The sequence below is a fragment of the Carya illinoinensis genome, chromosome 13 (assembly GCF_018687715.1).
Source record: "Carya illinoinensis cultivar Pawnee chromosome 13, C.illinoinensisPawnee_v1, whole genome shotgun sequence".
In the NCBI taxonomy this organism is placed as follows: Eukaryota; Viridiplantae; Streptophyta; class Magnoliopsida; order Fagales; family Juglandaceae; genus Carya; species Carya illinoinensis.
The window spans coordinates 26,983,117-26,996,674 of record NC_056764.1 but is presented as its reverse complement, the minus strand read 5'-3'; the positions used below and the strand labels follow the sequence as shown (position 1 = coordinate 26,996,674).

General features: G+C 33.8%; 1 protein-coding gene across 1 annotated transcript; it reads right to left on the bottom strand.

Moving 5' to 3' along the window:
• Positions 1-5,689: 5,689 nt before the first annotated feature.
• On the bottom strand, positions 5,690-13,187 carry LOC122291304. The gene is made up of 7 exons (XM_043098979.1): positions 12,969-13,187; positions 12,353-12,435; positions 11,353-11,502; positions 8,241-8,314; positions 8,008-8,126; positions 6,948-7,031; positions 5,690-6,074 (listed from the first exon to the last, which is right to left on the bottom strand). Exons 2-7 carry the CDS (start codon positions 12,357-12,359, stop codon positions 5,981-5,983), a joined length of 528 nt encoding a protein of 175 aa, XP_042954913.1. The 5' UTR covers positions 12,360-12,435; positions 12,969-13,187; the 3' UTR covers positions 5,690-5,980.
• Between the last annotated feature and the right edge of the window lie 371 nt (positions 13,188-13,558).

The following is a 13,558-nucleotide window of genomic DNA, read 5'->3' as shown; positions in this document are numbered from 1 at the left end:
TATAGTTAAAATTCACTTTGAATTGTACCAACTCTATCGATAATTAGAACCTCTACCATTGATGCATCCTCTATTTCCTTTATGAGTATTTGGATGCAATGTATTTTGTTTAATTGTGCTTTTGTTTTGTGAAAACTTTGGATCTCATATTCATCTATATATTCAGAGTTGTATCTTTATGAGTATTTGGATGCAATGTACCTTATATATTATGAGTTGTAAATTTATAATTGTGCTTAAGATGTTATGCTTTTTGGTTAAGGTTGGTGAGCGAGAGGTTTTACTTAAGATGTACCTTATATATTATAAGTTTTAAACTTATATATTCTAAGCTTACCCTTGTTGGATCCTTCTTGCTTTATTTAATTGATTTGCATTCCCTAACAAACTTGTTTTATTGACTTCATCAGGTCCTTGGTTTTCCCTATTTTTCAAATTTGGGTTAGATTTATTTATTTTGAGGTAGATTACATCCTAGCTCGAGGCTTGTAAGTTGGCAAGAGAGATCATGTGGATGGAGGAGCATAGAAAGGAAAGCCAAAGCAACTAAACAAAATGAGAAGTTTGTTCCTTGAGGTTGGCTTTGCTAAGGTTTTATGAAGAGCTAAGATATTGAGCCTAAGTCTGAGCTCTAGTTGTGCATGTTGCAAAATATTATGGATGAGCATCATAACAAGTTCAGCATATACTTTTTTTAAGTTTAGTGCAACTAAAATGCATATCTCTAACATTTCTTTTGTCAACAATAATTTTATTTTTTTTCCTAAACTTGTATTGATCAACCTTAGTTGTTGAAGTTGGTTTGCTGCCTCAGAAAGAAAAGTAGGGAGGGCTAATGCTTTGCATTTGTTCTATAATATCTAATTATTAGTCCTTGTTTTTTCAATAGCCACTAAATAATGTGTTTTTATTATCTACCTTTTACTTTTACTTTTTGTACTGTTCTTCAAATTTAGGAAGTGTACTTTATTTCTTATCAAGTGCTACACTATGATTTGGGTATGCAAAAAAGATCGACTAATAATATTGTTTTGGCAGTAACATGATCCAAAATCAAGCAATATGAAATACAATGACAGTAATGCCTGTTCAAATTCTTGGATGTAGAGAGTATAAAGCACAATTTGATTTGGAGATGCCATTTTGCTACTATGGAAGTCCATCCAAGCTAAGAATTTTGGGCAAAGCTACTTGTTTTGACAAGCAGTTTTACAATTGTCCCAATTATAAAAACAAGCAGTGTGGATTTTTTCAATAGATTGACCTTGAAATGAAACAAAACATATGTTGCAAGATGACGTTGGAGCTAGCTCAAAGAAGAAATGAGATAATAAACCAAGAACTTATAATGACCGAACAAGTCAAATTTACCTCTATGGAGAAGAAGTATAAGAGAACTTTAAAAACTTTATTATTGTCATGGTCTAAAGCAACCAAGGTAGTTATTCACTCTTATTAACTGTAACATAAAAAAAAAAATTACATCCAAAAAGAATATTTTCAAAAACAAAATCATCATGTTTGATGCCAAGATCATTTAAAACACTAACTTAAACACCAATATCATATTTGAACTGATAGATCCAAGTTTTGAGATATGTTTTTAGTTGTATTTCCAATATTCCTACGTAAAAGATAAAAAGTATACAAAATTCTTTTATTATATTAAAATACAAAAAATGAAAAACACAAATTTTCAAACTTTTAACCAACCTCATTGAATGACATTTATTCTTAGCATGACTCTCAGTCTTGCAAATACTATAACTCATTTTCTTCTTCACTTGAGTCTCTTTCGAGTTTTTTGTTTTTAACGATTTTGGTTGCCTTTCGTTGGCACCTGCGGAGGATCTTGTAAAATTTGTGAAAATTTTGATACAATTTATAATTTTAACATTTATGAATCATTCGTTGACATGTCTCTACTTTTTACATTTTTTTCTCTTTCAATATCTTCTATAAAGAGCAACTCCTTGTGACCTTGTATAAGGCAAGAGAGAGGTTGTTCAATTTATGTATTAATTGTGAGTCAAGTTCTATTGTATCGTAGAATTGCATTATCAACTTACTTTTTCTTATCATTGGATCATCCTGTGTCATTATATATCCATTAGAATTTGGTATGACGAGAATAGTCCTGCTCTTAGCATTGATGCTCCATCTCTCTAGAATAAAATGATGTGGCAACATATATAATTTCTATTTCTTCCCAATGACACAGGATATGCCTACAAAGAATACCCACAAACTCATACATATAACATGTACATATTGCCTTCATTTCTCCACTCTCCAAGGTCACATAATAAATAGGTTTTTTTTTTTTTTTGCCATTCGGTGCAACTCCGTATATCTTACTTTCACTATCTTTATCAACTTTGGTTGATTTGTATCATTGGCTATTAAATAGCTTATCTTGAAAGATCATGAAAGGCTTCCTTGTATCGACTCAGGCTGCATTTTCTTCAATTTACTATAACATTTTCATAATCTCCCATGTCGATTTTGTTCGCACGTTTTTCTCTTTCTCCTTGAAATAACTTGCATATTAGGCTTTCTTGCATTGATGCACAAAGTCACTTACCATCGTGCTTAAATGAACATAATTCTTAAAAAAATTATTCATACTTTCACTCCCTTAAGTTGTTGACATACAGGTACAAAACGTGATTTGTAAGTAAGCTGGAACCTACTTATTCTGTTAGTTGTAAAAATTTTGCAACTAATTATTATCTACTAGACCATATTTTGCTAGTATTAAACTCCATTCCTATTCGAACTCATTAGTCATTATTGTCTCATGGATACAATGATGGAACTTTTTTGAAAGTTTGGAAACTTGTTATATACATTTGCCAAATATTCTAGAAATTTTTGTAAAATATGCCACAAGTACAATCTATGAGTTGTATATGTGAATATCGCACCAATGGCTTTCATTGTCGCCTTGTCATTATCAGTAATTATAGTTGAAGGAGCATGCCTAAGTATTGCCTCTTGCCATGTTTTCAATAACTACATAAAAGTTTCAGTTGTTTCATTAACTAATAATGCACAACCAAACATTATAGTTTAGTGATGATGATTAACTCTTAAAAATGGCACAAATGGCATCTTATAAATATTTGTCAAGTACGTCGCGTCAAAGGTGACAACATCCCTATAATATTGATATACAGCCCTTGATCTTACATTCAACTAAAAACAACTTCCAATACACCCATTCTCATCAACCTGCATGGAATACACAACCCAAGTTCTTTACACTGTCAATCAAGAAAGTAGGCATACAATCTTTATGCATCTCTCTCTACAAATAATTTCCTTCTTTTATTTTCTAAATAATTATCGACTTTCTTACCAATACATCCATGTTAAAATTACCACCTGGTTTTTTGCTCAACACTGACGTTATCTTCCTTGTCGATATACCGAACGGTCCGAACTTATTCAAAGTGAGAATGAGTTTTTTTTAGACATGCGTCACTCGTCTATGTCCTTGAGGCAAATTAGTACTTTTCAATGTAAATAGCTCATGATTGTGTTCAAGGATGAACTTGCATACTGTCCAATTTTTAACATAATACACATCGTTACTTTACACCCAATCTTTATCTCAGCAAGTTCAGGAATTTTTCGTTCTTTTTGTTTCCGACTTTCATTCAAAATCCTTCCATTGAGCAAACATACTATACTAGAATTAGCTTTTTGTCTTCTTTTGATAATCGAATATGATTGGTCTTCATTACAAAACATTTTCATCTTACATACGCCTTGTAAAATGTTTGAGCATCTTCTATCTTATCAAACTTCTTCCTAACAAATGGCTCAAAAAGACCACTACTCGAACTAGAAATCATATTTACTCCATCTCCATCTCCCACATTAACTCCATCTTTTACATTTACTCGATCTTTCATCACTTGATCTCAATATTCCACATTCACTCCATCTTTGACATCTACTCCAACTTCTACATTCACTTCATCTCCCATATTTATACAATCTTCCACATTCATATCACATTGTTGTACTCAAATTTAGCCAGCCTCAATAATATCATATTCAACTTCTGGACAGTTTCTACTCATCATTATTTCAACTTTATCACCATCCGAACTCGAGAAAAGATCATTCATCACAACAATGCCAAATCAATCAATTTCAGATAACATTGCTAAAGTACTACCACAACACGAGAAAACAATAACACTAACATAAATGGAATGATAGAAGTTAAATGATAGAAGTCACTCCAAACATGGTATTTTTGTTGTTGTTGGGAAATAAATTCTTTTTTATATTTATAATATGTAGTTAAAAATAAGATAAAAACATAACAATTCCTTAAAATTAGAATGACAGATCATGAAAAAAAAGCATGCGCCAACATTAGAATTTCTCCCCCACACTGGGTTTTATTTATAATTTGTAGGTAAAAAAAGCATTGAAGCTAACATAGTCCCCAAATGATTGGAGTTGTAGTCTCAATCCTATTAATGCATTGAACATAACAATGCATGCACCAATAGGCTGAAATACATAAGTCAAAATAGGAATTTAATAGGATCTGAAAATGCAAACCATGTAAGACGGGCTGAAGGGTGCGATGAACTGGAAAGGTTCGCTGGGCTATGACGAGCTGGAGAGGTTCGCCAGGCTACAACGGGCTGGGGAGGTGCAGCGGTATGGAGTGCAGAGGGAGTTACAGCAGTGTGAGTAGTGGGGACTCAAGAGTGGTTTAAGTCTTTGAAAGAAATTTTGCAATGTATTTGATTTTGCTATCCAGTAATGTGCCTCATAGGATTTAGATGAGGATTGTTGACCTGTTCACATTTTATTTTTTGCCGTTGAGGGTCTGAGAGTGGCTTTTGACTGTAAAAATCAATGGTTCATTTGTTAATTATCTATTCAAAAAATCCCAACAACTAAGTGATGCGTTATAACAACTAGATGATGTGTGACCCCACTCATGGCATGCCACACGTTCAAGGAAATGAAAAGGAAAATAAAAATAATTAAGAAAAGCCATTTTTTTAGATAAATAATATATACAAGTTTCAAATGCACAAGTCTTGTGCAAAACCTTCATAAAAAAGTGAATTCTACCATGAAAAAGTGTAAAAAAAACTCATTTTCTCTTAATGGAGTCCATAATTTTATAAAAGGCTTGTATATATGAGGCTTATACCTTGCACTTTTTTTTTTTTTTATAATCTTGTGCAAACTCTACAAGAAACTAGAAAGTCTAACACCATACACTTCTATCTAGCAAATATTTGATTTATCATTTTTGTCATTCTATTTAAAGACAAATACTTAAATATAAGTAACGCTATTCATTATCTATTTTACCATCATTCTCTCATCATCACATAATGTTGTATTAAATGATTCTAAACTATTTATTATATTTTACTTATGAGGTTATAATGCCACATCAAGAAATGTTGAGAAGATGATGATAAAAAAAAAAATGAAAAATAAATTTATCATTTAAACACTAAGGTAGAAGAACAAAAATAATAAAACACATATTAGTTAAGACTTTTATTTAAAATTTATCGTGCATTAATTATCCATCTGAATACCTAACGGCAAAGTGCTGCATCAACAAAATGTTGACGTGGCATCCATAGCATGAGAAAAAAGAAAAATAATTTTGCTAACTTACATTTTCTTTTTAAAAAAACAAAAAAATTCTGTTCACATATCAATCTTGCCCTTTGAAGGCAAGCGCTTTTCGTCGTAATAAAGCAAAACTTCCTTGTGATATTCATGCACGCATTACTTAGCACCAAAACATATCTGACTTTGATGTTTTCAAAGTGGTCACAAAGGCTTTGAAAAAATGGCTAATTATAACCATAATAAATACCCGATTATAAAAAATCAAAATTGTAAGAGGTAGGTGCAGATTGATGTTCCAGGCTGCTGAGCAAGTCCAATAATCATGCCAAAGATGTGCTCTCTTGAACCTTCACCAAAAAGACCATCTTTTGGCAGTCGACCCACCAACAGGCTCATCCTTTTTTCTATTCTCGATTCCCTGATTTAAGGACTCCAACCTTCTCCTGCACAGAACACAATACAGCTAAAGGATTCCACGCAATGACTTTACATTAAGTTGAATAGCATGCAGAAAAGAATAGTGAAAATCTTCAGGTAACAACATTTATTTTTGCAACTCAACAGCTAATGCGAGATAAATAATCCTTCAGCCGTCCATTGCTATGCATGTATAATAGCAACATCAGACCATTTAATTATCTGGCAAACTATAAAAAGCACTTGAAAAAAAAGTAAAGCTACTTTTCATTGTAGTTCACCATTTCTCACGTCTAAAGCAAAATTCCATCTCCTAACCTATAGTAGTCAACTCCAAACAAACAAGCCTTAACCGGTTAACCCTAACTAATTGAGCTTAGCTTTCACCATGATTCCTTTACCAACTAATTTAGGAGGGCTACTTGTGTCTTCTCTATCCCATCTACAGTCACATATTAGTCAACTTCCCATTTATCTAGTTGCATCATGTTATTTTAGGTTTCCTTTTATCTCTTCACCCTCTCTCATTGATGCAACAATTTATTTTAGTTTTCCTTTGATCACTTCACCCACCGTCTCTCATTGATGCAACAATTTGTTTCTATTTCACCACGGACACCCCATTCTAAGCAATTCTCCTTATCTCTTTTTCCGTGGTGATCACCTTTTTAACCAGAGATCTTGTTACCTTATTCTTTAATACCCTTTTTTTAGGGAAAAAAAGAAAAGAAAAAGAAAACAGAGAAGTGATGTCTCACCAAAATGGTTGGGAGTGAGAAACGCAAGAGTATAAAGAGCTAACAAAACATGCTTCTCATGCATCTCCATGAAAACATAAGGATGTGTATTATAAATATTACTAGGTATCTGCTCGTCAAAAAGGGGAAAAACAGCATTACTTGGTATCTGTGAGGCGACCGTGCAAGCTCCATCTCTGGCGAAATCCTTCCATGCCTTCAGTTCCAGTAGCGAGAATCAGGCGCCTACAAATGTGGGAACATGACATATTTGAGAGACTTCCTAAGATGATTACACAATTTTTATTTTTATTTTCTGAGGGTTAATAATTACATGATTCAATGCCATAAAACCATATGTTAGCAAAAAGAAAAAGAAAGATATGTCCATAAACAGAAAGCAAAGTGTATAGGAATGTGATTAGAATAAAATGCAGGTAATATAACTTTGGGAGACAAAAAGGCTTTTGTGGGTGGATAATGTAATTAGAAGAACAAACTCAGGTATGTAAAAATGATTGGCAAGGTACTCCATTTCTTGCCTTGGGGAATTATCTTCCAGTGTAAAACTTCTAGTCAACATCATTTTAATCCTCGGAGGTCTCATTGTGCTAAAATCAAAATACATGCAATAGTTAGGATTTGGGTCTTGACGCACATTTTTCTGTTTCTGGACAAGTAAACTTCAGACAAGCCCTTTGCAAAGTAAAATTGATCGATCACCATGTAATTCAGTCTACCCCTACAACATGATGAGAGAGGTAGCAGTAGAAGCAGCAAATGATTAAACTACCCCATATAACTGTTTAAAACCCTAGTAACGTGAACAGATGCTTATCCCGGTAGACCTTTATGGTTTGAGGCATATAGAGACTTCACTTGTAACAACAGTATCAAAAGTAGGCTGCAGAATCGAAAAGACACCATTTGCATTTTATTATATGTCATTCTGGCAAGTTGAAAAAACTTCTTTTGCATGCATCTACAATACAATTAGTAGACATGAAGGAGTTTCATTCCTAATTTAGGTTACACTATGCTGAGGAACTGCATATAAAGTTAATCGGAAAGGTATTAAATTTAGTTAATGCATCAGAGGAGAAGACAATTATAAAACAGACTCAATAGCCCATTGCAAGAATAATTATTAGTTGCATCAGAACATGTTATCAAGAAAAAATCATGAGATATTAATCATAAGCACAATCAATTAAAAAAATACCTCTCTAATGATGTGACTTCTGATTCGAGTTGAGCAGCTCTCTCCTTTGCTTCATCTAAAGGCATTGATAACCCCAATTTGCGCTCACTATCTTGAAGTCGTTGTCTTAGTTCCTTATCCTGGAAACAACAAACGTGAAGTAGTGAAGTGAAATACCGAGTAAAAGTTCAACTCATTTACAACATAAACAACAAAATGGGAAAATAAAAGAAGCAGAATAGAAAAGGTCTCACCCTTTTGTCAGCACACTGTCGATATAAAGCAATCTCATCTTGACAAAAAGGCTCGATATCATTGATTTGCAAGCCTACAGAGAGTGTTAAAAAATATTCATATAAATCCTCCTTCAACTGACTGCCTCAAAGTGAAAATGCATGATCCAAGCTTCCAAAGCCATACAATTCATGCACACATGTGGTTTCTAACTAGAAGCTACTGATGTCATTACCTAATCTGTCACTTTATTTTTAAACAGGAAAGTATCCGGGATAATAGCCCCCCTCCCAGCCCTGGCCACTGAAAAAGGTGCCGTATTCAACTTTTAATAAGTACGGTCTTGTAGGGCCCAGCATTGTCCACATTTTGCATAGTTTCTCAAGGCCTAATTACAAAGGCCACCATTTTGCAAGAGTTATTTAGATGATGAACTGAAGACCTCTGTGTGTGTGTGTCTTCTTTCTTTTATTTCTTGGGGGTGCAGGAATAGGGGAGGGTAATTAAAAGATGAGAATTGTGACTTTGCCAATTTAAGGACGAAAATGAGCTCAATCTACTATCCAGGAATTTGGATTGAGTAAATGGTAGATTGAGCTCATTTTAGGAAAATTTCCATCCTTAAAATGAGCTCAATCTACACATTCTTTTGTGTGCTGAAGGTGGAGTGTGGATTGCGCTCATTTTAGGAAAATTTTCATCCTTACAAAAGAAATGGGACAAAAACAGGCTGTAAAATGAGCTCAATCACACCAATTCAGCTCAAGTTAAGCTCAGTTGGAGCTCAATGGGGCTCATCATCCAGACTGAAAAGCTGAGAATTGAACATAACAATTTCAAGCTCATAACATTTGTGAGCCAAGCTCGATCAATTGCCTGCTTGACTTGTAATGTTCATGAAGAGGGTACAAGTGATTTGCAACAGATCTTGCGCTGTTTTCATAGGCTAAATTGAAGTTATATGAATTCTTAATGTCTATGAAATATTCTGACAATGTACCGCACTGGTCAGTTACTTCATAACCACTCTTTTAAAACCATTGACCGGTTTTTCTTTTTCTTTTTATAAGTTAAAACCATTGACTGGTAACAACAGTTGTCCACTTTAGCATTTAGAGCTATAAATGAACAAGACCACTTGGCAGACAGCTCAAATTCGGCTTGATACTTGAATTTGACTTGATTCGATTACTGGATTATTGATAAGTTGTTTGCAAACAAAAAATTAGACTCGATTATTAAACGATATAAACTCGTATAAAACTCGCCCAACTCGATTAACGTTCTGGACCATGCTTACATGAAACTTGGCTCGAATCGTTAGCTCGGTCATATATTAATATACAAATATATATTAATATATAAAAACACATCATATTATATATATGTATATAGCTCACTATATTTATGGTAAATTAAGCAGTTATGATGAATACATATGTAACATATGTATGATATCTTGCTTTTTTATAGGTGTATGTGAGATGTATTCTTATATAAATAGCTCACTATTTTATGAGTATAATTGTATACATTTTAATACATATAGCAATATCTTTTACAAGTATAATTCATTAGAGTTGGATAAGAGCCAAGTAGCCATTTAATTTAATTTGTATATAATTGTGAAATTGTGAATGATTGTGATTGTAAGAACAAACTTGTATCTAATTATACATTGCGAGTAAGAATATTCTGTTTTTTTTTTTAAAAAAAAAAAAAATTAATTTTAAAAAAAATGATAAAAAAAATTCGAGTTGAGCCGAGTGCTCAATTAAGAACCCGGCTTGAAGTTTAGTCAAGTCTCAAGGCGAGGCCATAAGAATGTCTTACTTGAGTTGAGTTCAAACATCCAAAAAAGCTCTACTCAAGTTCAAGTCAAGCTCGAGCCCGATCTCTTAATAATCTAGCCAGGTTTGACTGGATACTACTCACTCGAATTTGGCTCGATTATAGCTCTAATAGCATTTGTCCAACATGATTAGGACACATGCTGAATCTTATCTAATTTAGTATGTACAGTCTTGGGAGGCTCTGCACCATCTACATTTTGCATAGTTTCTGGAGGCCTAATTTTTTTTATAAGTCAAGTCAAGGCCTAATTTCAAAGGTCAAAGTTAAATTAAGAGTTACTTTGTCGATGAACTGAAGACCTGTGTGTAGGTGTGTGTCTTCTTTCTTTTATTCTTGGGGGTGCAGGGGTGGGGGAGGCTAGTTTAAGGCAAGTTTCAATGAAAAGTGTGACTCTCGCCAATAAGTAGGCGCCATGTTTAATACATAGACTCTATAATGTGGTTCTGTTGCATGAAGGGCAAAACCAATGCACCCTGCATGTTAACGTGGCAGACTTATTTTTTACAGCTGAGATTGTCACTAGCAACCTTCTAGATAGAAGCACCACATTCAGACACAAAAGAAATGGGACCAAAATATCCTGTAAAATGAGCTCAATCTACCCAAGTTCAGCTCAAGTTTAGCTCAGTCAGAGCTCAATGTGGCTCATCATCCAGATTGAAGAGCTGAGAATAGAAAATGCAATTTCAAGCTCATTACATTTGTGAGCCAAACTCGATCAATTGCCTACTTGACTTGTAATGTTCGTGAACAGGGTGCAAGTAATTTGCAACAGATCTTGAGGTGTTTTAATAGGCTAAATTGAAGTTCAATATTTTCTTAATGTTTCTATTTGTCTATTTTATATTCTGGCAATGTACTGCCCCGGTCAGTTACTTCATAAGCACACTTTTAAAACCATCAACGCATAGCAACAGCTGTCCACCTTTTAGCATTTTCAAACATGATTACTTGCAAGCTAATTTAAAAGTTATCTAATTTAAAACTACTCAGGTAGCTCAAGATGCTAGTTAAATGCCCTTAATTGAGCTCAAATATGGCATATATTAGTTGAGCTCAAGATGAGTTCAAACAGGCCCTTGCATATCCAAGCTGAGCTTGAAAAATTGAATACTTGGCTCAGCTGGTTTTGACCTCTAGGCAAAAATGATTCTACACAGATATTTTACTTAGTAGAATGAGGCTGTCCTCGATAAAAACACATAAAATAAGGACAGAAACTAATTTCTACAAAAGCAAGATTAAATCCAGCCAACGAACTAAGAATGCAAAACTTACAGAGGAATAGATTCCGAAGAATCCCATCACATAAATCAACTCCTTCAAGCACGTGAGAGGCAATTTCTGGTGGAATGAGAGGTGATGGTGGGCCCATCATCAAATCATCACCAACCAGAATAGTCTCCTCCATAGTAGGCTGTGCATCCACTGAAGCCCAAAAACACAGCAACAAAAATTAGATATATGCTCAAAATCTTTTGTTTTTAGGTTAAATAAGCTGCATCATTGTCACGAGTGTTCTTAATATGTGCAGAAGAAATGAGGTGACACGTTTAAATCTCAATCGATTGAGGTGTAAAAGACATTAGCTCTCCTTAAACACTGAATATAGGTCTGTCATAAGAAAAATTTATAGATTCAAGTGTATGGCTGTGCTCTGAGTTCAGCTGCTTTAGAACATTTAGTAAATGCTGAAATTACATCATTACTAAAGCTTATACTGCAATTCTTGAAAATAACCCTACAGAAATACACTAAAACCAAAAATCTGCATGTTTTATAAATACAAATTAACCTGATATGAGGAACTATACTATATGTGTATCGGTGTATGTACTTCTAAACATCCGATAATGAATAAAGGGATAAACATGTTCATTGATCCGCAACAAACTTGCAGATTATCTTACACATCAGGTGAATATCAATTAACATTTGCAATAGGATGCTTAGGGCACTCCACCACTAAAATTTAGACTTCTATTTTATTTTTGTTCTTCCTCTTTTTTGTTTTTTGGCCAAAGATACTTTCATTGCATAATTGTTTTTTGGCCAAAGATACTTTCATTGCATAATGGATGGACTCCTATCTTCTGATAAAAATAAGTCGCCATCTTTCAAATACCAAAACCATTGACACACAAAATAACCGGAGAGCTAGCATTCTGGAAGTAGGCAAGTGTAAATTGATATATAATTTTTTTAACAAGTAAATTGATATATAATTCAAAACAGAGCATAAAGAAAACTACACAAGGGAGTTGGTAAGTTTCCCTACCATCCATGATTGCTTTCTCGTTACCCTTCTTCCAATATCACGATCCAATGATTTAATTAAATCGTCAGTGGAGAAATTGAAACCTGGAAACCATCATACACGCAACACAGAATAAGAACTCAAGAAAATACAGGTGCAAGAATGAACTTCAAAAGGTTTTTTTTTTTTTTTTGGTTGTGTGGGGGGAGGCTGGTTCAAGAAAGCATAGTCGGCTCTCTAATAAGCCGTTTTAGGCTCCATTTGGATGCTGTATTTTATATCATCTGTGAATAGTAGTAAAAAATAGTAGTGAAGTGTTTGTGAATAGTAATTAACTAAGAACAGAGTTGTGTTAGTAATTTCGAAACAAGTTACAAAAATAATTTCCAATTGTTTTCTTTTGATATGTACATACAGAGTCATTGAAGCAATTCATTGAACAGATAAACGGCACATATTAAACCCAGTTTAAAGTACCGCATCACGATTGAAGACAACAAAGCCATAAAATTTCGATCGTATATGCTGGGAAATAAAGCTGTTTTCACAGTTTTTCAACGCGACTGCGGATCAAAATAACGTAAACCAAGACCCCATGCGGCACAGAGAGAGAGAGAGAGAGAGAGAATTTGCTAACCGTGCGGTGGTGGAGGGCGGTTGCTGGACCGTTGGGTGGGTGGTTGCCGGCTGGGCCGTATGTGCTGGAATATTGGAGAATGTGGCCTCTAGTCAGGTGGCTGGATTGACTAGAATTGGAGCTTGATAGTGGTTGCCTCTAGTGAGGTTTTGTGAACACACGATGAAAAGCTCGTGGGTTTACGTTTATGTGATGTTTGTCAACTTAAAATCCCCCTAAAATCAAACCATGATTTTTTCGTATATTTACTATATACAAAATAATAATAATAATTTTTTTAAATTTATTTATTATATCATTCAGAAATTTAAAAAATTCTTACCCCTTTTTAAAACTCCGAAACATCATCTTTTATGATTATTCACACACTCTAAAAACTCTTATTTTGACCAAAAATAAAAATCTATTTAGGTCTCTCATGGTGAGAAACCAAAATAGTAGGATAAATAATTTCTTCCAACTCTTCTTAAAATATGGTAAACGTGGGTTTGATTAAATTATTTTATACATTTGTAAGATAAAAAAAATAAAATAAAATAAATTAGTTTTCAAGGTTAGATGTGCGTTTTTCTTCTTTGGCTGCACAAAAT

Coding starts and splice junctions, on each gene's coding strand:
- LOC122291304 (XM_043098979.1), bottom strand. Junction 8,315..11,352: donor TCTTCGGAATCTATTCCTCT/GTAAGTTTTGCA, acceptor CACTCTCTGTAG/GCTTGCAAATCAATGATATC. Junction 6,075..6,947: donor GGTCGCCTCACAGATACCAA/GTAATGCTGTTT, acceptor TGTTCTGTGCAG/GAGAAGGTTGGAGTCCTTAA.